This window comes from Rhinopithecus roxellana, chromosome 20 (assembly GCF_007565055.1).
Source record: "Rhinopithecus roxellana isolate Shanxi Qingling chromosome 20, ASM756505v1, whole genome shotgun sequence".
NCBI lineage: Eukaryota > Metazoa > Chordata > Mammalia > Primates > Cercopithecidae > Rhinopithecus > Rhinopithecus roxellana.
The window spans coordinates 24,508,133-24,530,840 of NC_044568.1; the positions used below are offsets into that span (position 1 = coordinate 24,508,133).

General features: G+C 56.5%; 2 protein-coding genes across 2 annotated transcripts; one reads left to right on the top strand and one right to left on the bottom strand.

Annotated features, from left to right (window-relative positions):
* The first annotated feature begins 391 nt into the window (after nt 1–391).
* TMEM208 (transmembrane protein 208) lies at nt 392–2,511 on the top strand. The gene is made up of 6 exons (XM_010355123.2): nt 392–474; nt 1,080–1,175; nt 1,601–1,660; nt 1,741–1,877; nt 2,030–2,114; nt 2,209–2,511. Exons 1-6 carry the CDS (start codon nt 469–471, stop codon nt 2,344–2,346), a joined length of 522 nt encoding a protein of 173 aa, XP_010353425.1. The 5' UTR covers nt 392–468; the 3' UTR covers nt 2,347–2,511.
* A 111-nt stretch (nt 2,512–2,622) lies between these two features.
* On the bottom strand, nt 2,623–21,422 carry FHOD1 (formin homology 2 domain containing 1). Its single transcript, XM_010355120.2, is given in 25 exon segments — nt 2,623–2,944; nt 3,019–3,216; nt 3,292–3,454; nt 3,540–3,732; nt 3,827–4,017; nt 4,415–4,576; nt 4,657–4,776; nt 4,864–5,046; nt 5,270–5,425; nt 6,896–7,506; nt 7,596–7,711; nt 9,236–9,289; nt 9,627–9,650; nt 9,773–9,949; nt 10,181–10,329; nt 10,454–10,597; nt 10,690–10,784; nt 10,870–10,981; nt 11,247–11,341; nt 11,415–11,446; nt 11,448–11,518; nt 11,593–11,660; nt 12,451–12,515; nt 12,896–13,002; nt 21,100–21,422. Coding segments are annotated over 25 exon segments (3,570 nt in total). The 5' UTR covers nt 21,301–21,422; the 3' UTR covers nt 2,623–2,861.
* Between the last annotated feature and the right edge of the window lie 1,286 nt (nt 21,423–22,708).

Sequence of the window (22,708 nt, forward strand, 5' to 3'; positions counted from 1 at the left end):
TGGGGCCGAGGGAAGGGGAGGACGGTCCCTCAAGCTAAAGGGACAGAGTGGCCCAAAGGAAGAGCCGTTACCCAGAGCTAGAAGGTCGCGGGATCGGGAGGGCAGGTCGTTTCCGCCAGGCTGGAGGGGCCGGGCTAGCTATCTGACAGCCGCTCCCCAAAGCTCGGGACCCCGAGGGCGGGGCCTGTCCGGAGCTAGGCCTGAGGGCGGCTTCCTCTCACCTCCAGGGGCAGCGACTCCGCCATCGCATCCCTGCCGCCTCCGCCCCCCCCCCCGCGCAAGGCTTTCTGGGAAGTGTAGTCTAGCCCCTTTGGGGAGGGGCTTGGGAAGGAAGTGAGCCCTATTTCCGTCCTAGAATCTGACCACTTTGGTCTGCGCCGGAAGTACATGTGCTGCCGATGTGGTGCTCAGTGATTGCGGTTTCGGTCGCTCTACCTTGTTCCCCGGGCTGGGTATTTGTCTCGCACCATGGCGGTAAGGAGGATGTGTAGGGCGGGGTCCGCATCCGCCAAGCTCTCCAGGGGTTGTGAGAGTGAAAACTGAGAAAGGACATTAAGGGATATGGGGTGGGCCGGAGGGGGGCGCCATCCCCTGGCCAGACCGTACTAGAATTGGGCTGGGGGAGGGCGGCGCAGGACCATACCAGGACTAGGGCCGGAGCGGCTTGGGCATCAGTACCAGAGCAGGCCAGAGATATGTGACCTGAGATGGGCGTTAGCCCAGATCGGGACTACGCCAGCGGAGGCCTGAGAGAGGCACCATTCAACTCCGCCCAGGAGTACCCTTGGAAGAGTCGTTGCCTAAAGCTAGACTACCGCGGGATCCAGAGGCGGTATTAGCTTAGGGTTGAATTATTCTAGGGCGAGCAGGGGGCGATCCTAGCTGTGGGTGCTGGAGAGAGGGCGTCAGCCCCTAGACAGGATGGACTGGAGGATGGGTGGACATCCCAGGGATTGTGCTAGGTTTCAGCACTACGGGGACCTGGCTGAGTTGCGGCTGGAGCTCTATAGCTAACCGGGCTAGTGGGGAGAATGAGGAGGATCGTGGCCTCCTGACGTCATCTCATCATCCCTCTGCAGCCCAAGGGCAAAGTGGGCACGAGAGGAAAGAAGCAGATATTTGAAGAGAACAAAGAGACCCTGAAGTTCTACCTGAGGATCATACTGGGGGCCAATGTAAGTGCCTGCCTCCTTGCTTCTATGCCCGCTTATAGTCAGTCCCCTAGTCCTCAGCCCTGCTTGGTGAGAAGTAGTGGTACCCGAAAAAGCTCTAGAAGAGAGGTCCAGTCAAAAAGAAATGAGAGATCTGGGCACAGAGAAAGTACTGACTAGTAAAACACAAAGGAAATGAAGGTGTGAGTCGTAGCTGAATTTGAGAGCCCTTCCTACTTCCAAGTACACAAAGGCTTCTTTCCTGGGCTGAGTTGGGTGTCAGAGGAGAGTCTGGATATTTGGGATTCAGGGAGCAGGGCCCTTTCTTCAGCCCTGTAAGAACAACCTTGCTCATCCCACAGCCTGGCCTAATTCTTGGTCAGAGTTGAGGGAGACCCATGGTTTGGAGGTACCTTCTGACCCCAGCCTGATCCTGTGATTGCTTGCAGGCCATCTACTGTCTTGTGACGTTGGTCTTCTTTTACTCATCTGCCTCATTTTGGGCCTGGGTAAGTATCTCCATCCTGGGATGTGGATGAGTGCATAGGGTCAGTGGCTGACCTTTGATACCCTCATTCTTGCTCTGCAGTTGGCCCTGGGCTTTAGTCTGGCAGTGTATGGGGCCAGCTACCACTCTATGAGCTCGATGGCACGGGCAGCGTTCTCTGAGGATGGGGCCCTGATGGATGGTGGCATGGACCTCAACATGGAGCAGGGCATGGCAGAGTGAGTGTCCCCCACCGCCAGCCCAGGTGAGCGGCCCCAGGGCTGGGGCCCAGATAGCTCAAGAAGCACAGCTACTTGCAACTTGAAAAGTGTGGAAGGGAGTTGAACTGGGGCCCATCTGCTGTCTTTGGCAGCTTTGTTTCTATCCACAGGCACCTTAAGGATGTGATCCTACTAACAGCCATTGTGCAGGTGCTCAGTTGCTTCTCTCTCTATGTCTGGTCCTTCTGGCTTCTGGTACGTGGGCTGGGGACGCTCCCAAGAAGGGGCATCTAACCCTCCCCATTTTTTATTCCCTGCACCTTGCTTCAAGTTACCGTTTCTCTTGTAGGCTCCAGGCCGGGCCCTTTACCTCCTGTGGGTGAATGTCCTCGGCCCCTGGTTCACTGCAGACAGTGGCACCCCAGCACCAGAGCACAATGAGAAACGGCAGCGCCGACAGGAGCGGCGGCAGATGAAGCGGTTATAGCCATTGACATTGTGGCCACAGGCCGCTGGCCCTGGTTGACTCTATCAAGGTGCACGGCCCCCCATGCCTGGAGCAATGAGGGTCTAGTCCAGGGGCCAAAAGCAGTCTGAGGTATTGGGTATACTTATACTCTATAGGGTCGTTGAATAAATGGCTTAGAATGTGGCTGATGGCTGTGTGGGTGATGAGGGATGAAGCAGGAAAAGCTGGTCCTACGGGATTTCCCTCCTGCTACAGACCCAGCCTGGTGGGGACCCTGAAAGAAGAGAAAGCCTGTTGGATTAGCTAAGAAAATTTTATTTTGCTCCGTGAGTTCAAGGAGCTCACACACATGCACATGCATATGCACGCACACACACACACTTACATGCACACACACACACAGCTAATACTGCTTAAGGCATGGCTCCTGGGCACAGAGTTCTGGGGCCAGAATTCTGCTCTGGGCCTTCCTCATTCTATCATCTCTTGCACTGCAGTCCAGGGTCCAGATAGTTTTCCGGGATGCAGCACCTTCACACCTCCAGGCCAGGACCCTTGCTTAGTCCCAGTGCCTGGACCAGGTCATCTCCGAGCCCACTCTTTAACGTCCGTCTCACTGCAGGGACACAATAGGGTTGGAGGGAGTTGATGGGGTTCAGGTGGGCAGCGGGGTTGTGGGGGGTTACTTACAAGACTTGCGGTTGCCGCGGGAACGCTTGCGTTCCCTAGCAGCTAAGGCACGAGGACTGCTCTTGGTCACTGACTGCACCAGAAGGTCCATGATCTCATCTGATGTATCACTGGGTAAACTGGAGCCTGGGGGTTCTTCTGGGGGTACAGTGGAGGGCCCCACTGTGGGCATGACTGGGGAGCTGCTCTGGACCATGCCTGAGGGAGGCCAGATAGGAAGGTCAGGCCAAGGTGGCCCTGGAGCCCATTCCCCACAGCAGGTATGGGCCTCACCTCTGCTGCGGCGATTGTGTGTGGTGTCCTCAGGCCTGCTGGTCAGCAGACTCTTCATACTAGCATGACTGTCAGCATCTCCCCGGCCTGGCCCACTGCTCACTGCTACAGGGACAGAGGGGTTGCTAGGGGCTTCCCCAGCCACACCTGAGAACTTCTCTGTCTGAAGAAAGAAGAAGGGTGAGCTGGGAGGAGCGAAGGAAACCAAGGAGGTGGCAGTGAAGACTAAGACCCGGAAGGGCACCCACCTCAGTGATCATGCGTCCCCGGGTCTTGTTACGCTCACGGTATGTGGCCCGCTTCTGCTGCTGCTGTAGTACTCGTTCCCGGCAAGTCCGATACTCAAGCGCAAATTCCCGCAGCGTGTGGCAGAACTGCGTGATGCGCACTTCACGGGCCGCCTGCGGGGTGTAGCCCAGGTAAAGCAGGAAGGCATGGAACCTAGGCAGGTCAGAGTGGGGAGGGACGGTGAGTCCTGCTTGTTGTCTGAGGGAGGGTGGTGGCTGTCCTGCCTCTCTTGGGTCCATGCCCCTACCTATTGCAGACACGGCGGTGCACTATCCTCAGCATGGCAACACGGCGGGCACGCTGGGCCAGGAAGTGGGTGAGGCGGGCACGCAGGGCTGGGGCCAGCTCATGCTTGGCCAAGCTCCGCAGGCTCTCCTCAGCTGCCCAGCTCCGGCGCTCCAGCTGCCCCAGGTTCTCAGTCAGCTGTTCAAAGTCCACCTGAGAAAGCAAGGGGGTGTACATACTGTCCCCCAACACCCTGTAGATAAGACATGGCCTGAGGCTGCCTCTGAGCCAGACTGGCCAGCTTGGGCCCTAAGGACACAGACATTCAAAAGCTCATAGACTAGTGCAAGAGACACAAGTCCATTTGATTTGAATGAGGAACAGAAGGTTTATTGGGGGAAGTGGCAGTTCAACAGACCCAAAGACTGGGTAGGTGTGGCCAGGCCAATAGAGGAAAGAGCATTTCTGGCAGAGGGCATAGCTCACACCCAGGTGGCTGGAGCAAGCCCTGGCACAGCAGCCCAAATAGGGAGAAGAGGGAGGAGCCAGGCCCAGGAAGCAGCGCTTCTCATGCCTCGTCCAGCCTTGGTTGATTCTGGCAGGTGCTAACCTTGGCACAGCGGGTCAGGGCAGGGATTTCTGAATAGAGGTCGGAGGACTCAGGCCGAGTCTGGAGCACTAGGGAGCAGAGATGGTGTAGCAGTGACTGTCGGCGCACCGTGTCCTTCACCTCTGACACCTTCTCCAGGTAGCTCAGCTCAAAGCCGCTGCTCTGAAAGGACCCTTTCTGAGCCTGGGCCTGGGTGGCTCCAGAACCCTGACTCCCCCTAGTCCCCATGTAATCTCACTCACCTGGGAGCCATTGAGGAAGTTGCCCACAGCTAGGAGGGTAGCCAGGATGCAGCGGAAGGTGGCATTCTGTACCAGCTGTTCCATACCCACTTTCAGGTCAAACAGTGGCTCAGCAATTTCCTGGTATGGGAGACCAGGGACTCTTAGACTACGTGGTCATGGTGCTTACCTGTCCCTACTGTCTGTCCCACTCCAAGACCCAGGTACCCGTTCCATGCTGTCATAGTCCAGCTTGAAGGCCCAGAGTTGTAGACGAGCAGCGAGGCCACCAATGGAGGCAAGAGTCATCAGGAAGTTCTCAGCTGGGCCCAGGGGTATGTCAGGGTTGGCCAGCTGGGCTTCCTCAATCTTCTGCTGCTCTTCCCCCGTGGGCATCATGGTCAGTAGCTTCTGAGGATGTAGCCAGAGCCTGACATGCCCCACTCAGTGCAGGCCTGAGGCCTCAGGCATTGGTCTTGACCCGTCCCTCAGTCATCTAGGGGAGGCCCCAGAGTCTGGGGACTGCCCTGCAGAAATGCCAAGCCCATGCCCACCACTGGAGGGACAGGAAATGCCTACCTACCAAAGGAGAAGGCCAGACCTCCCTCCCACACCCATAGCTGGGTGACCCCACCTCAATGCCATCCTTGCTGACAGCAAACTCATCAAAGTTGAGCAGGGCAGCCTTAATGACATGCACAGGTGGCAGTGTGGTTAGGCCGATGTTGATGGCATTGCTGCGTTTGGGGTCCAGTACTGTGGTCATTGTCCGGCGGCCCTCACCAGCTTTCTGCATGGTTGGGGGAAGGGCAGTGTAAGACTGAGGAAGGGGGCCGGACGCAGTGGCTCACGCCTGTAATCCCAGCACTTTGGGAGGCCAAGGCGGTTGGATCACGAGGTCAGGAGTTGGGAGACCATTCTGGCTAACATGGTGAAACCCCGTCTCTACTAAAAATACAAAACAAATCAGCTGGACGTAGTGGCTGGTGCCTCTAATCCCAGCTACTACTTGGGAGGCTGAGGCAGGAGAATGGCGTGAACCCAGGAGGCGGAGCTTGCAGTGAGCTGTGAGCTGAGATCACGCCACTGCACTCCAGCCTGGGCGACTGAGCAAAACTCCATCTCAAAAAAAAAAAATAATAATAATAATGGACTAGCTGGGACAGCAATCTAAGAGGGCACTGCAAGGTCCTCCTCTAGATTGCCAAATGATCCCACAACTGACAAACTGGCAACCTGGGATATGTAAGGCAGGGGATGAGCTTAGATTCTTTTGAGACAGGGCCTCACTCTACCACCTAGGCTGGAGTGCAGTGGTGCCATCATAGCCCACTGCAGCTTATCTTCTGGGATCTTCCTGCCTCAGCCTCCCAAGTAGCTGGGATTACAGGTGTGTACCACCATAACCAACTTTTTTTTTTTTTAACTTTTTGTTTTTCCGCCTCCCAGGTTCAAGCAATTCTCCTGCCTCAGCCTCCCAAGTAGCTGGCATTGCAGGCATGAGCCACCACACCCAGCTAATTTTCATATTTTCAGTAGAGACAGGGTTTCACCATGTTGGCCAGGCTGGTCTCAAACTCCTGGTCTCAAGTGATCTGCCTGCCTTGGCCTCCCAAAGTGCTGGGATTACAGAGGTGAGCCACTATGCCTGGCCAATTTTTTTTTTTTAACATTTATTTATTTATTTTTATTTACTTATTTATCTTTGAGACGAAGTCTTGCTCTTGTCCCCCAGGCTGGAGTGCAATGGCGCGATCTCGACTCACTGCAACCTCTACCTCCCGGGTTCAAGCGATTCTCCTGCCTCAGTCTCCCGAATAGGTGGGATTACAGGTGCCCACCACCACGCCTGGCTAATTTTCTATTTTCAGTAGAGACAGGGTTTCGCCAGTTTGACCAGGCTGGTCTCAAACTCCTGAACTCAAATGATCCACCTGCCTCGGCCTCCCAAAGTCCTGGGATTACAGGCATGAGCCACTGCGCCCGGCCCAACTTTCAGTAGAGATAAGGTGTCACTATGTTGCACAGGCTGGTCTCAAACTCTCGGATTACAGGCGTGAGCCACCATGCCCAGCCAAGTTTAGATCCTAGTTGGGGCACTGCTGATCCCTTGTTAGGAGACCTTGGACAATTCCCTACTCCTTTCTTTGTCTTAGTTTCCCCATGTGGGAAGTGAGTGACTAGCTCCAACAGGTCAGATCCTTGAGCTCTGATTCCCTCCCACCTCCAGTGGGGCTGCCTTGCAGATGAGTGGATTTACCTTGGAGGGCAGCACCTCTTTGGCACGAGACTCAAAAAGGTGTTCCAGCCGGGCTGTGTCCACTGAGACAGGCTCCAGTGAAGCCCAGAGGGTGGCGCAGGGCCCAAAGCGGCTTGCAGAGACTCCATGGCCCCCAGCCAGCTTTAGCTCACGCCAGAAAAGTTTTACCGTCTTCCTCTTGGTGGGGAGGGCTGAGCTGTCAGGCAATGAATGGGGAAGTGGGGCAGCCAGAGGTAGAGGTGGAGGTGGTGGGAACGGGCCTTTGATGGGTGGGGGAGGTGGAGGTGGGGGAGGTGGGGGTACTCCTGAGAGTAGGGGCAGTGGGGGTGCGGGAGCTGGGACCTCTTTCCCAGCCTCCACAGACTCTGCATTCAGCATGTCCTGGTCTTCATCCTCCCCTAGATCTGAGAAGTCCAGGTCCCCAATAGAGAGGTTGGGTGCACGAGTAGGGAGCTCCCAGATGGGCTCAGCCTTGGGGCTTGCTGGCATCAGTGGCTCCTTGGGCTCTGGCTCAAGGCTTCGCTGGGCCCGGAGCAGGACACAGGGGGCAGGGCTCTGGGGTGTTCTGGGTGCAGGTGCTGTCTCTGGGGAGTCCCAGAGTTGCCGGGCATCTAAAGAAAGGGAAGGAGCTGTCAGTGCCATGCCCCCTGTGGGGCAACAGAGCAACAGGCAGGCTCTGCCTGCCCACCCACCTACTCACCTGGGTGTCCATCTGCCTCACTGGGCATGGCCCCAGCCAATGTCTCTGCCCGGCCCTGGGCCAGCGCAACCTGCTTCTCTGTTTCTGCTGCCGCCACATTCTCCAGGAACCGGGCTCTGAGGGAAGGTGCTTGTCAGTGACAGTGTCTGACACACCCCAGCCCAAGTGCACATGCCTTGCTGAGCCCCTGGACACCACCCCCAATTGCAGGCACACACAGACACATGGGGAACAGTCCATGCACTGAGTAGACCAGAACCGCGCCCACCAAGGCCAGCTCCTCTTCAGTCCTCCACATCTGAGGAGAATTACTACCAACCCTGCATTCCCAGGTGAAAATACAGGGAGAAGTTCTACTTAACATCTAAATTGCAACCTCGTTCATGTTCACTGTCCTGATTTTTTGTTTGTTTTTTAGAGACAGGGTCTCACTCTGTCAGTCACCCAGGCTGGAGTACAGTGGTGTGATCATAGCTCACTGCAGCCTCAATGTCCTGGGCTTGACCCTCAACCTCCCAAGTGGCTGGGACTACAGACATGTGCCACCACACCCAGCTAATTTTTAAATTTTTTTGAGGAGACAGGGTCTCACTATGTTGTTCAGGCTGGCCCTGAATTCCTGGCCTCAACCAATCCTCTCACCTCAGCCTCCTGAAGTGCTGGGATTACAGGTGTGAATGATGCACCCAGGCAAATTTTTAAAAATTTCTTTGTAGAGATGAGGTCTTGCTATGTTGCCCAGGCTGGTGTCTTGAGTCTAGACAAGGACTCTTAGAGCAGGGGAAGGGGATAGCTGTCCCAATGGGCATATCAGGCTGTCCCTCCCTTGGCATATCTGGTAGCTTCTGGGAGCCTATGCCCAGGAAAGGGCCTGGTAAACAGGCCAGGTGCGGCGGCTCACGCCTGTAATCCCAGCACTTTGGGAGGCAGAGGTGGGTGGATTACTTGAAGTCAGGAGTTCGAGACCAGCCTAGCCAACATGGTGAAACCCTGTCTCTACTAAAAATACAAAAATTACCCGGGTGTCATGGTGCAGGCCTATAATCCCAGCTACTTGGGAGGCTGAGGCAGGAGAATTGCTTGAACCTGGGAGGCAGAGGTTGCAGTGGGCTGAGATCACACAACTGCACTCCAGCCTTGGAGACAGAGCAAGACTCTTGTCTCATAAAAAAAAAAAAAAAAAAAAAGGACGTGTAAACAGTGGACCCTCAGTTTATGCTGAAATAATAGGTGCAATCCAGTGTTTATTTTCTGGCCCCTCCAGCCTCTGTCGGCTCTCAGTCCCTGCCTTGCCCTCAGCCTTAGGTTACCCCTCTACCCCCACACCACACAGCACCCTAGGTCCCCTCCCTGCTCACTCCTGAGCTGAGGACATGGCAGAATGAGCCCCAGGTTGGGCGTCCACATCCCCATCTCTGGCTGCTAAGGTGTTGCTATTGAAGCACAGGGACCACTGTGACCCCAGTGAATTTGTTCCCAGTGCTTAGCCTTTATGTTACCGAGGGGGCATATGTCTGGAAGAGGATGGGCCTGAGTTCCCCAGCTTTGGTTGCATCAGGCACGTGGAACCCCTGCTGGGGGAAGCAATGCTGAAGCCCTGAGCACAATGGCAGGCCTGGCAGGCGGGCCTCTGTACTTACTCCAAACTGGCCTGCCCAGGAGGGGACTGGGGGACGGGTGGGCTCTCAGGGGCCCTGGGTAGGGAGGATGAGAGGAAGAGATGGTAACTGTGGTGCCAGCTCCATGGTTGCTCATACCCACCCAGAGCTGGGCAGTGATATTGGGGTTCCTTCCCAGCCACAGTGGGAAGCGGGGCAAGACATGACACGAGGAAACTAGAAGTGGAGGGGAGAGACTGACATGGAGCAGGACAGGGTGCCAGAAGAGACAGAGGCAGCAGAACAAGGGAGTGACAGACAGGGGGCGGGAGACATGACAAGAGGCAAAGACAGGCAGAATGTTGGAGGAGAGGAAACAACAGGAGGAGGAGATCCAGTCAAAGCCTAACCCCACCCTCTGCCAGTCACTTACCAAACGGGAGCAGTTTGGTGAAGTCTGGAAAGAGAGAGAGAGAAAGCACGCGTTTGGGCAGAGGAGGCTGAGTGCCCATGGAGGGGCGCAAAGCAGAGGGACAGTGGGAGAGAGGACTCCAGGGTGACTTCTGTCTCCCTGCTTACTTGTAGATGCTCCTTTCGCTGGAGGTGTCAGCTGAGGGTGCCACAGAGATGGTAGGAAAAAGGTTCACTGAAGCTCGGAGGCCGGAGGGAGGGCCCACAGGGCTGGAGGTGGGGCCTGTCAGCGGGGCGGGGCTGGTGGAAGAGGTGGGGCCTACCGGTGAGGCGGGGCCTGTGGGGCTGAAGGCAGGGGCTGTCAGTGGGTTGGGGCCTGAGAAGCTGGAGGCGGGGGCTGTCAGTGGGGTGGGGCCTGCGGGGCTGGAGGTGGGGCCTGTCGGTAGGGCAGGGCCAGTGGGGGAGGTGGGGCTGTCTGTGGGGCGGGGCCTGAGGGGTTTGGGGTCAGGGCTTGTCAGCTCACAGGGCCATGGCTACTAGGTCCACCCTTCACCATCTACGGAGGCTCGTACTTACCCAGGTTCCAGGGCACGCGCGGGGCAGCCCCCGCCTTCCAGCGAACGGCGGCTCCTCTTGCCTTCCTCAGAAGAAGGCTTTCGTCGTTCCCGCCGCCCACCGCCGCCTGGGGCTTCTTCGATGTCTCCATCCTCCAATTTCAGGGCGTTCTAGCAGAGGTGGACCAGGATGTAAGAAAGTGGTTAACATGCATGCAGGTGGGGTGGGGCGCTGGGGACAGCGCTTCTCTCTTCCCTCCTTCCAATCCCCCTCAGAGCGTAGGGCCCGGCCCACCTCATAGAGCACAAGTTGCGTGCGCAGGTCGACGTCAGTGCCCGCAGTGCCCAGGTGGCGCTGGACCAGCGCTTCCATGCCCTGCTGCTCCAGTGCATCTGTCACATCGTAGAAGGAGTCCTGGTCCGGGAGCGCCGCCAGCGTCTGGAGGGCGGGGATAAGAAGGCAAGGCTGAGGTTGGTGGGGAGGTCAGGAGCCTGAGCATCCCAGAGCTGGCACCCAGTCCTTGGCCAGACCTTGTTGATCAGGGTGACCGTGTACACCAACAACTCAGGGTCAGCGCCATTCTTCTCCTCCAGGATGGACACCAGATTGGCCCAGGGAGGAGCGCCTGCCACACAGAAAGTGGAGCAGTCATGGGGGGACGGGTAGGAGAGAGGGCTCTGAGTGGTGGGGGAGAAGGGACAGTCTCTGACCGGTGGCGCTGGCCACAGAGTTCACTGCACAGATGAACAGCGGTGCGTTGTTTTCGGAGTATTCTACAAACACCAACAGCAGCTTCAGGGCTGTCTTCACCACCAAGCGGGACTGAGGGGAGAGGTCAGCACATATGAGTGGGGCTTAGGCCAGACCTGTGCCACCTGTTGCTGGGGAAGGGGAAGGGCTGCTGGGGCTGGACCCAGTGAGAATCTAGGCAGAATGACCCTGGCTTCAGGCCCAGGCACTGAAGTGCCTTCTAGGCTTAGAGAGGCCTCAGATTCACTCCCTTCCAGCCCACTTTGCAGAACGGGAAACTGAGGCCCAGAGAGAAGCACTAGGCAAAGGGTATAAGGCTGGGTGGAGAGCCACTTACCAGGCTGGCACACAATGTGTACAGCCACTGAATAGTCTCACTGTGGGCCACCACCCCCAGCATTCCATCCACAAAGAGCATCAGCTGGCCGAGCGCTGGGGACACAGGGACGGGCAGAGTCAGCGAGGGTCGCTGGAGCAGAGGTCATGGGGGAGGGGCGGGGCTGACCTCTAAGGATGTAGCTCTGGTAGTTGTGGTCGAGCAGCACCCACACGGATCAGGCAGCTCAGCCCCTCTGAATGCACGAATTCAGGCACGAGGTCTTTGTCCTCCTGGAGGCACCATGGGGGAGTTTAGGGAGGTTTGGGCTACACACTTACTCCCAGCCTCACCTGCGAGGCCTCACCTGGAAGATCTGCTTCAATGAGAAGAGGGAGCGGCGGAGCTCAGGGCCACTGGAGCCATACAGCTTTTCTGCAAAAGGTAGGGTATGAAACCATCAATGGGACACAGATTCACTGTCTTCCTCTACTTGGATACAACCACAACTCTCCACCAAAGAATAGTCTAATATATATATATAATTTTCTTTTTTTTGGTCTAAGAGACAGGGTCTCACTCTGTCACTCAGGTAGAGTGTGGAGTGCAGTGGCACAGTCATAGCTCACTGCAGCCTCAAACTCCTAGCCTCAAGCAATTCTCCCACCTTGACCTCTCAAAACACTGGCATTGCAGGCATGAGCTCCCACGCCCAGTCTGTTCTAACATTCTTTTTTTTTTTTTTTTTTTTTTTTTTTGAGATGGAGTCTTGCTCTGTCGCCCAGGCTGGAGTGCAGTGGCACAATCTCAGCTCACTGCAAGCTCCATCTCCCGGGTTCACACCATTCTCCTGCCTCAGCCTCCCAAGTAGCTGGGACTACAGGCGCCCGCCACCTCGCCCAGCTAATTTTTTGTATTTTTGGTAGAGATGGGGTTTCACCGTGTTAGCCAGGATGGTCTCAATCTCCTGACCTCGTGATCCACCTATCTCGGCCTCTCAAAGTGCTGGGATTACAGGTGTGAGCCACCGCGCCCGGCCTTGTTCTAACATTCTTGAATCCCCCTCCACTCCCACCCTGGCCCTGGAAGGAGAGGTCAGGATAGGAAGAGGGAGAGCACATCCAGCTAAATATACTTTGCCCACTGTTCAGCACAGGCCTGAAAGTGAGCCAACTGGGCTATGGGGAGGAGGTGCTGCTGGACACGGATGCCCTCACACACTTACCCAAGATAGCGTTGACCCTCACAGAGAGCTGGGTCCGAAGGATCAGTGTGGGCTTCCGCCCTTTGCTGGAATCAAGGATCTCCGTCAGCAGCTCCCAGCCCATCCCTCAGCAACCCTCCCCACAAGCCAAGGGAGCCAAAGACCTCCCCATGCCAGCCCCAGCCCAGCTTGTTCCTCCCAGCTGCTCCTCCAAGGACCCAAGGGTTGGTGAGACAAGAGGGTTGGTGCAAACACAGGTATCTCAGGTATGTGGGAGAGCCCCTGACTCCCACCTTGGGCAGCAGGTAACACTAGCTAGGTTTTAGAATTCTCCTGGCACACTTCCCTGGGGCAGGAGGTGACCCATGGCCCAGGCTAGTGATTGAGTGTCTCAGCTGCTGACGTTTGAGCCAGCCCCTGGCAAGGGTGGAGGTAACCTTGCCTCCCTGGCCCCATCAGTTCTGACCTGATCTCTTCATAGAAGCCCTCCAGCATCTCCCGCTGCTCTTCCAGGGACAGCTCAGGGTCCAGGTAGTATCCAGAGGGAGACACTTGCAGAGCACAATCCTCCAACTGGGGGCAAAGGGAACAGCTGTGAGACTGAGGAAGAGGTGGCAGGGAAATGTATGAAGACCCCTGACCTCTTACCTACCACTTGGCGGGTGGCAGAGAGACACAGGGTCTGCACTACGGCTGTGCATTCCTTCAGCAGTTGCTTCTCAAGTGCCTACTATGTGCAAAGCCCATCTGTGTCAGGCACCAGGCTTTCTTGGCCTTTGTTTGTACCATCTTCTCTCTTGGCTGACACCTACCTATTCTTTAGGTTGCTATGCAACCCACTCCACCCTGTATGTATGCTCTCCTCCGAGACCTTCCACACAGCATTCTAATATCTGAGCCACTGGTCTCCTCCTCTAGCTTCGTTCTCTGCGTTCAGGCACTGCGTCTCATCTGTCTTGCTCCCTGCTTTATCTGTAGAGCCTGGCATAGCACCTGACACACAGTAAGCACTCACTAGGACTTGTTGAGCTAATAAACACAGATGAGGAAGGGGAATGGAGAGAAGATGGGAGGAAGTTCCTGTCTTCGAGGAAGCTCACAGTCCTGTGGGGTGATAAGCTGTAGTCACAAAGAATTAAGCCCCAGAGAGAAAGTGTTAAGATGGCTGGGAGGCGCAAACCCACCTGGGAGAGTGTCTGTGTGTGCGTGTGTCTCAGTGAGTAAGAGGGTGAAGACAGTGTCTGATCCATAGACTTCCCAGTCCCACCAGATTTCAGGGTATTTGCCCTCCCCCAAGGCGGGCTACAGTTACAATGGTCCTAGCTGGACCTCAGAGACACCCAAGGGGCCTATTAAAAAAATAACTTTAGGCCAGGTGTAGTGACTCACGCCTGTAATCTCAGCACTTTGGGAGGCCAAGGAGGGTGGATCACCTGAGGTCAGGAGTTCGAGACCAGCCTGGCCAACATGGTGAAACCCTGTCTCTACAAAAATAAAAAAATTAGACAGGCAAGATGGCGGGTGCCTGTAATCCCAGCTACTGGGGAGGCTGAAGCAGGAGAATCACTTGAATCCAGGAGGCAGAGGTTGCAGTGAGCCGAGATCATGCCATTGCACTCCAGCCTGGGAGACAGAGCGAGACTCCATCTCAAAAAACAAAATGAAACGAAACACTTTAGAGTCTGACTCAGTCTACAATAGGACCCCAAAGCCTGCCTTTGTAACAAGCAGGCACATGCTCCATCCACGTGTCCATGTTTCTCTCCCCGGGCTTTCCTCCCCCGCCACAGGGCATGGCACTTAGCCCCTTGAGAAGTGCCTGTAGAGAAACCCGAGGGAGGTGACTTCTGTGTGTCAGAGGGTGGCACTCTGCCTCTCCCAGACACCTCCCCCCATTGCACAGTGCAGGCATGCACGTTCAGCAAAGTCCCCTTGACTTAAGTGGCTCTGGCCCTTGAGATGCCTTGGCCCAGGGAGAGCCCACCTCTGGAGAGGCAGGGGGTCTTCCGGTCTCCATCTTACTAGGCATGTCAGTTCCAACATTTGTCCTGCTGTTTGGTCAGCCCTGCCCTCTTCTGGACCCCGCCCAAGGGCTTCCAACTGGCCTTGGTGCCCTGAAGAAAAAGGGAGTCCAGTTCCTGCCCCAGCCCCCACCTCTGTCTAGCACCCCTTGCTCCTGCCTTAGAGCCTGACCTGGCTCTTTCCCCACAGTTTAACATGTGGGGCCCTTGGGTGGCCCCCTTCCCCCGCCCGCCTGGGACCTGGGACATAGGACAAACACTCCAGCCTGTTCTCTGTCCCACTTCCTGCCTGGCTGCCTGCCCTCCCCAGGGTGCCTTGGGCGGGCCTGGCTGCTTTCCCCTCCCTGGGAGCAGAGTCATCTTCTCCAGAGCCTACTGGAAACTGGCCTGAGAAGGGGCAGCAAGGCCCGAGGGCTGGGGTATCTTGTCCAGGGCCAGCTTAGCAGAGGGCAGCCCACATTCCTCCTGATCTCTTCCCACATGGTGACTCAGCAGCCTACCACCCCACCCCCATTCAGGCACAGCCACATCTCCTTCCCTTGGCCTGGAAGATTCTGGGACCCTAGAAGAACACATCTACCCCAGAGTCACCCCCGTCAGGGATTCCCTCGAATCACACACATATAGAACATCTCATTCATTTGAACATTCATGACCAGGCTGGTTTCAGATGCAGAGGACCTAGGAGGAATCAGACACTGCCTCTGCCTTCCATTCCAGCCCAGTGGGGCAGATGGGCAGACAGACAGATTTGAGTCAGAAAAAGCTCATGAATGTGGAATCACAACTTCCATGGGGGCTAAGAAATGGGAGGGGCAGAGTGCTATAAAGATAAACGGGAAGGGAAAACATGTTACACCTGGTAACTGCTTACACACCCAGGCATAAGATCGGGTATGCACTGGCCAACACAGGCCGAAGCAGCACAGCCCCAGAAAGGTCAGGCCCACCACGCTGTCCTGCCTTCTTGCATACTGTAATCCCAAGGGAGCAGAGAATGTCCCTCTCCTTCTAGGACACCTGCATCTATCTGGGGCAGGGTCCTGAAGGTTAAATGATCCCCCCCCCTTTTTTTTTTAGATATGGAGTCTTGCTGTGTCTCCCAGGCTGGAGTGCAGTGGCGCAATCTCGGCTCACTGCAACCTCCGCCTCCTGGGTTCAAGCGATTCTCCTACCTCAGCCTCCCGAGTAGCTGGGATTACAGGCATGCACCACCATGCCTGGCTAATTGTTGTAATTTTAGTAGAGACGGGGTTTCAGCATGTCATCCAGGCTGGTCTTGAACTCCTAACCTCAAGTGATCCGCTCGCTTCTGCCTCCCAAAGTGCTGGGATTACAGGTGTGAGCCACCGTGCCTGGCCAACGGTCCACATTCTCTAGTCTCCTCAGCTGAGCAGGTTCAACCCTGTCCCTTCGCTGTGGTGGCAATGTCCTCCTTAGCCACTTTGCCTGTCCAGTCCTGCCAGGGCCCCATTTCTGGGGAGGTCCTGGGAAACAGGGAGTCCAGTGCCTTCCAGGACAGTGTCTCCCCACGCCCAGCTGTCTGTCCTGGGTGGAAGTGTGGGGTGGTAGGCTAGAGTCAGGCAAGCAGCAAAGAGCAGGAGACTTCCTGCCAGCAGGATAGCAGTTGTCCTTCACACCCCTGGCCCCTCCCTGGGGTCACCCTTCTGAGAGAGCCAAACCTCTGGGTCTTGTTTCTCACACCCTGGGGCTGGGCCAGGCCTGAATAAGCCCAAACCCTGGTCCTTGCTGACAGGGCTTAAGGTCAGCATGTAGTATGGGCCCACATCCCTGACACCTGTCTGGCTCTTGTCTTCCTCACTTCTGTGGTCTCTGTCTTGGGGTGGAGTCTTTCCCCCATTCTTCCCAGGCTCAGCTTCTCACTTTGCCCTCCAGCCCACTATTCTCTTGACTCTTGAGGCTCAGGCTTTTCTGGCAGCCCAAAACCAACTGGTTTTATATGGTTTTATATGCAGGGTCAAGCTCAGGGGACTATGGTGTCTACTTCTCTCTCTCTTTCTACATATCCATCTATCTATATATAATATATAGATATAGATCTATAATACATAGATGTCTATAGATATCAATAATTTATATCTATATATAGCTATATATCTGTTATATATATCTACATCTGTTGCATATATCTATTATATATTTTATATATATATATATATTTTTTTTTTTCTCCCTTGTTTCTTTGGACTGTCTTACCCAATATTATTCATAACAGTGTAATCAGGTAAGACTGAACATACCAGAGCAGGGTACAGGGAAGATGGAAAAGAGGCGGGATTAGGCTGAAGGGCTTCTGTTTTAGAAAATAATTGGTTCCGCCGGGCGCGGTGGCTCCCGCCTGTAATCCCAGCACTGTGGGAGGCCGAGGCGGGCGGATCACGAGGTCAGGAGATCGAGACCATCCTGGCGAACACGGTGAAACCCCGTCTCTACTAAAAAAAATACAAAAAACTAGCCGGGCGAGGTGGCGGGCGCCTGTAGTCCCAGCTACTCTGGAGGCTGAGGCAGGAGAATGGCGTAAACCCCGGAGATGGAGCTTGCAGTGAGCTGAGATCCGGCCACTGCACTCCAGCCTGGGCGACAGAGCGAGACTCCGTCTCAAAAAAAAAAAAAGAAAAGAAAATAATTGGTTAATTGCCTCTTTTGTCTCCTTTCCTATAAACACAGGACCCTGTGTTCTGAAGACCCTCCTTTCCTGTTATCGTGGGTCTCCAACTAGAGTGTGACTTCCTGAATGAGATGACAAGGATGGGCCTTGGGGAAGGAAATCCACTTTTATTATCTTTTGTTATGCTTCCTCTGTGCCAGGCACCGGGCTGCCTCTTTCTTTTCTTTCTTTTTTTTTTTTTTTAATTTAATAGAAATAGGGTCTCACTATATCACCCACTGTTCTTGAACTCCTGGCCTCAAGCAGTCCTCTGGCCTTGGCTTCCCAAAGTGCTGAGATGACAGGCATGAGCCACCATGCCCAGCCTGGGCCACATATTTCATTTGATTCTACCAATAATCCTTTTACAGATAGGGAAACCAAGAATCAGAAAATCAGCGCATTGCCCCAGGGTGCACAGCCAGGAGCCAGGGCTAATTGACCAAATCTTGGGCAGATGGGCCCTGGAAATGCTCCAAGGAACCTTAGAGGGGAGGTGGAGTGAGGGCTGGGGCCAGCAGGATTGCCAAGAGCTGAAGACATCCTCTTAGTTTTCTGGACTCTGCAAATACCCCAGACTGGTCTTCCCAGTTCCAGTAAGGGAACACCAAGACACACGCACCCCATACAAGCTAGGATAATAGTATCTACCTCTGCCAGAACCTAGGTGTCAGGGTCCCTCACCAGGCTGCAGCTCAGCCACTCTGTTCCAGAGTGACCAGCAGATTGGATAGACCAGCCCCAGGGGAGGCTAGGAGACCAGGACTCATGCCCACACCTCAATTTTCTACAGTCTCTCAAAGGCTCCTGAGATGTAAAAAGGCTAGAGTGGGTTGGGATAGGGTCAGGAAACATTCCAGGACAGTGCCACCCCTGTCCTACTGATTTTTAGCCATAGCTAGGGAAACAAAGTTGCTAGTAATGACCAGATTTATAGGGCTATCTCCACTGCCAGGAGGAGAGGGTTTTCCTGGCCTTTGCAGCAGGGTCAGAGAAGCACCCCAGGTCCCCCTACCTGGAGTTCAGGGAGAAGTCGGTGCTCTACCAGGTGTGGTAGGACCTTGGGTATCAGGGAGAGGCTCCTGAGACACTTCCCAGAGGGAGGGTAGAACTGGGAAGCTCTAGATTAGGAGATGAGATGCAAGGCCAGAAGGACACATTCTCCCCTGGGGCAAAGGCAGGTCCCTGAGCTGGGGGAGTATTTTGGAGGGGTGGAAGGCGCTCCTGAGTTCCCCCAGGGACACTAGGCCTGGCCCAACGCACTGTCAGGCTCCCTTCCACCAACCAGGGCCAGGAGATGAGTCAGAGGCTGTGGCCAGGAGCTTCCTCCTAGACTAGGAGGAAATGAGCAAGGGTTTCTGAGATCTGAAAGCTCTTTAAAAAGGAAGCCGCCAAGGGAACTCTAGGGGTTAGGCTCGGCCCAATGGGGTGTGTGGGTGGACCCCCAGGGAGAAAGCAGACTGGTCTCTGTACATCCCCAGGGACAGGGCTCATCTGCTGGGATGATCAGGGCCAGTACCCAGAGGAGGACAGAGGCCACTTGGCTGTGTCCTGTCCTCTGCTGGACAACTGTACATAGGACAAAGCAATGAGTAGAGAACCCCTTCCTCCTATTTCTGCCCTACAGCTTGGGACAGGGATGCCCCAGTTTCTCGGCCACCTCTCCCCTCTAGAGGGCCAGCAAGACAGGCCTGAGTCATGTTTGTGACTCTGGGACACCCACTTACAGGACTACGGGAGGAACGAGCTGTTGACATTTCCTGCAAGGAGGGGCCCTGCTCCCCCTCGCTCAGCTCTCTGATGTCCCTGCCCCTGCCCTATTCTCAGCCCCTCTTCCTCCAGCCTTCTATTCTGGGGCTGTGGTCACAGTTTATATTTGGGTTGAGCACATCACAGTGCATCTGACCATTCCTGGCAGAGTTGCTAGCCCCAGGGAGTCCTGGCTTCTGGCATTGTGGTAACCTAGTGTGCTGCCTCCATATCCCTGTAGGGGAGGGGAGGCAATCCTCAGGTACTCCAGGTGGGAGAACATTAAATCAGGGAAACCAGGAAGGACTGCATTGGGGATGAGGAATTTATATTCTCCATGAGAGCTCAGCAGTGTCTTCAGTTAAGGAGCAGGGAACACAGGGCAGAGCACCTGGTGGGGTTGGGTGGGGACAGGGGTCCCATGAGAGGGAGATAGAAGGGGTGGTTCTGAGCCTCTTTCTTGCAGCTGACCTACCAGGCTTGCCCCCAGTTTGGAAGAGGGGTGTCAAGGGGCCAGGCACCGTGGCTCAAGTCTGTAATCCCAGCACTCTGGGAGGCTGAGGTAGGCAGATCACCTGAGGTCAGGAGTTTGTGACCAGGCTGGCCAACATGGAGAAACCCTGTCTCTACTAAAAATGCAAAAATTAGCTGGGTGTGGTGGTGCACACCTGTAATCCCAGCTACTTGGAAGGCTGAGGCACAAGAATTGCTAGAACCTGGGAGGTGGAGGCTGCAGTGAGCCAAGATAGCCCCAGGGCACTCCAGCCTGGGGGACACAGCCAGAATCGTCTTAAAAAAAAAAAAAAAAAAAAAAAAGGCAGGGGTGGTGTCAGGGCTAAGTCCAATCCTTGAGTGGGAGGATGAGAGGAATACCATATTTTCTCTAGTGCTCCATCCTTATTTCAGGACCCGGACTTTAGGAGCCTGGGAGCGGGAACCAGTCTTAGTTCAGCACTCCTGTCTTCCCAGCCCCCATCCCGAATGGGAGGTGGCCGCCAGCTGCACACGCTTCTTCCAGGCACACCTCAATTTGCCCCTCCGAATAGGGCAGGACAAGCGGGGGCTGCGTCAAAACTTTGGCGGTGAGCAGTGTGCTGAATTCTTCCAGCCATGGCCTTGAAGCCGGGGTTCTGGCCTGGACACGCGCCACTCCCCAGGCCAATAGTCTCACCACCCCTCCCGCCAGCGCTCAGAGGCGGGGCTGGCCGCAGCGCGAGGAATGCGGGCTGGGGGCCCGGGGCACATTCCAGGGGAGACCCTGGGCCCAAGGGGCAAGTTTACGCAACTCGGCGCCCAGCTGAGGCTGGGAGCAGGGGAGGGCACCCACCCCGACTCTCTCTCCTCTTCCCCAGCACTCGAGGCGGCCAGGCTGGTGTGGAGCCTGTGGGGGTGGTAGTGCGCCTCCCAAAGTCTTGGCCCGGAAACAGCGTGCCGGAAAGGGCTGCTTGCGGGGGGCTGACAGCGGCGAGAGGGAGGGGAGAGGAGGTAGGCTGGCCATCTGGAAAAGGGCCTCTTTCCGCACTGTGCACAAGTCGGCTTCGGGGCGGCAGCAAAGTAGGGCAGGCCGGCGGTTTAAAATTAGCCCGGCCCTCCCTCTCACTTCCAGGAGCGGGCCGATGGGCGGCGAGTGTCCGGGGGTGGGGGCGGGGGCGGTGACTCAAAGGGCTTTTCCACCCGTGCAGCCTCCTGCGCTCTGTGGATGCCGGGCCAGACCGCTTCCCGGGGACTCCCCTCACCCCGTGAAGTCTCTCCTCGGCCGGCACTCCCATGCTCCTATTGACCTACAGAGTCAAGCCCCAATCCAGCTTCTTGACACCGCAGGAAACCTCTGCCACCTCTAGTAGCCCGCGCCGGGCCCGCCCCTCCTCGTGGTCCCGCCCCCACCTCACCTGAAGCAGGTGGAAGCTGGTCCCTCCCCAGCTCCGCCTCCAGGGTCCGCTACGGCCCAAGCGGCTACAGTCATCCTAACCAGGGAAGCCACCCTGGCAGACGGACGGCGAGTGGAACTCGAGCACCTCCCCAGGTGCTCGACAAGTTCCTAGCACCCCTCTTCAGTTTCCCCTCAACTTGAGAGGGGACTCCCCCGCAGGCGGGGCACAGTGGACCCTGGGACCCCAGCCCAAGACTTTTCCGGAGAACACTCGCTCCAGCCTCTTCAGGAGAGGCACCTCCCACCAGCTTTCATGGCGCCCACCCTGAACCCCCGATCGCCCCAACCCCCGATCGCCCCACCTTGAGCGGCGCTCCCAGCAGGCGGTGCAGCGCGGGTATCTGCGCGCCCAAGGGCAGCGCCCCGTCCAGGCTGCAGGTGGGGGCCCGGCGCGGCTCCGGGAAGTTGGCACACGCGAAGGGGTCGGTGTCTTCCAGGTACTGCACCCTCACGGTCACCACTGATACCGGCTCCCCGTCCTCGCGATCTTCCCCGCCCGCCATGGCTCCGCGGTCGGCTCGCGCGGCGCGCCTGGGAGTCCCGACCCCAGTGCAGCTTCCACTCAAGCACACTTTAGCTCCGCTGTTTGGGCCGGGCCGGACCGGACGCGACTGGAGGGGCGGGGCCAGACGGAGGCGGGGCCGAGGAAGGGGGTGGAGCCAAGATTAGTCCCCGAGTGCGCGCGTGGAGGTAACCACTGCCGGAGGCGGGGCCGGCGCTAGCCACTCACAGGGCCCGCTGGGAATCCCGTTAGTTCACTGGCTAGGAGGGCGGGAAAAGCCGAGCTCGCGCCCCGCCTTCGAGAACGCGCAGAAGGCTGGAAGGCTTTCTTAGGTCGGGGGTAGAGAGGCTGCGTTCTCTCTGAGGGGTGTTAAGGCAGATGGGGTAGAAGTTTCCTTAGATAGTGGCCAGCCAGATCTCTCTCAGTTGAGGGACAAGATGGCCCTCATTCCTTCCATTTGAGGGATGAGTGCCTATGGTTTCCTTATTTAGGGAAAGCAGTGAGAGGGGTCCCTTCAATTTGGAGCAAGAAGTGAGAGTAGATTCCACCCAGTTTGAAGGAAGAGGTGGGATCAGTTCCCTTTAGTTGTGGGAGGAAGAGGGAAGGATGCCCTTCAGTTTTCAGGGAAAAGATTGGGATGAGTCAGTTTGAGGGGGCAGATAGAACACGTTCCCCTCAGTTTTGGAGAAAAAGTGGGATGGGTGCCCCTCAGCTTGAATGAAAAGTGGAGACGGTCCTCCTCTGTTTGGGGCGAGATGAGCCGAATGCCTCTCAGATTTGGAAAAAGTTGGGTACATCCCGCCTAGTTTGAAGGGAATCAGGAGGCTGGGTTTTCCATAGGTTCCTGTCAGCTTCATGAAAGAGATGAGACAGTGCTCTGTAGTGTGCTGGAAAGGGAGGGCCAGGTGCCTCTTGGTTTGGGAGATGACGAACAGCCTCCCTCTTCGCCTGGAATGAGCTGGGCCAGTCTGGGCCTTGGGGTTTCTGGGACGTTGGGGGCAGCGTTGTCCATCACTGCTCTGGGGAGCGTCCAGTGCGCGTGCGCAGCTCAGGTCCGGGCGGGGGCCGGCAGGGGGTCCCCGGCTTGGGAGCGCGGCGCGGAGGACGGCCAAACACTGTCCCCTGCCGTTTGCACCAGGCCACGCCTGGGCCCCAGGGAGATGCTGCTCGCCGCCCAGCAGCGCTGGCCGAGGAGGAGCCGTGCCCCTCCCGTCCTGACCGCGCCCCCCGCAGACCCTCGCTCTTCAGGCTGCTGGCTGCCCCCGGGGGGCCGTGGCCGCGCACCGCTCTGGATCTGGTGGGGGCGGTTCTGGGGAGGTTTGGGGGCGCGAACTCGAAGGAGTAGGTTGTGGAACTTGGGGGAGAGCTGCATTGGGGAATTTCCGGAGCTGGGACTGATTTAGGGAGGA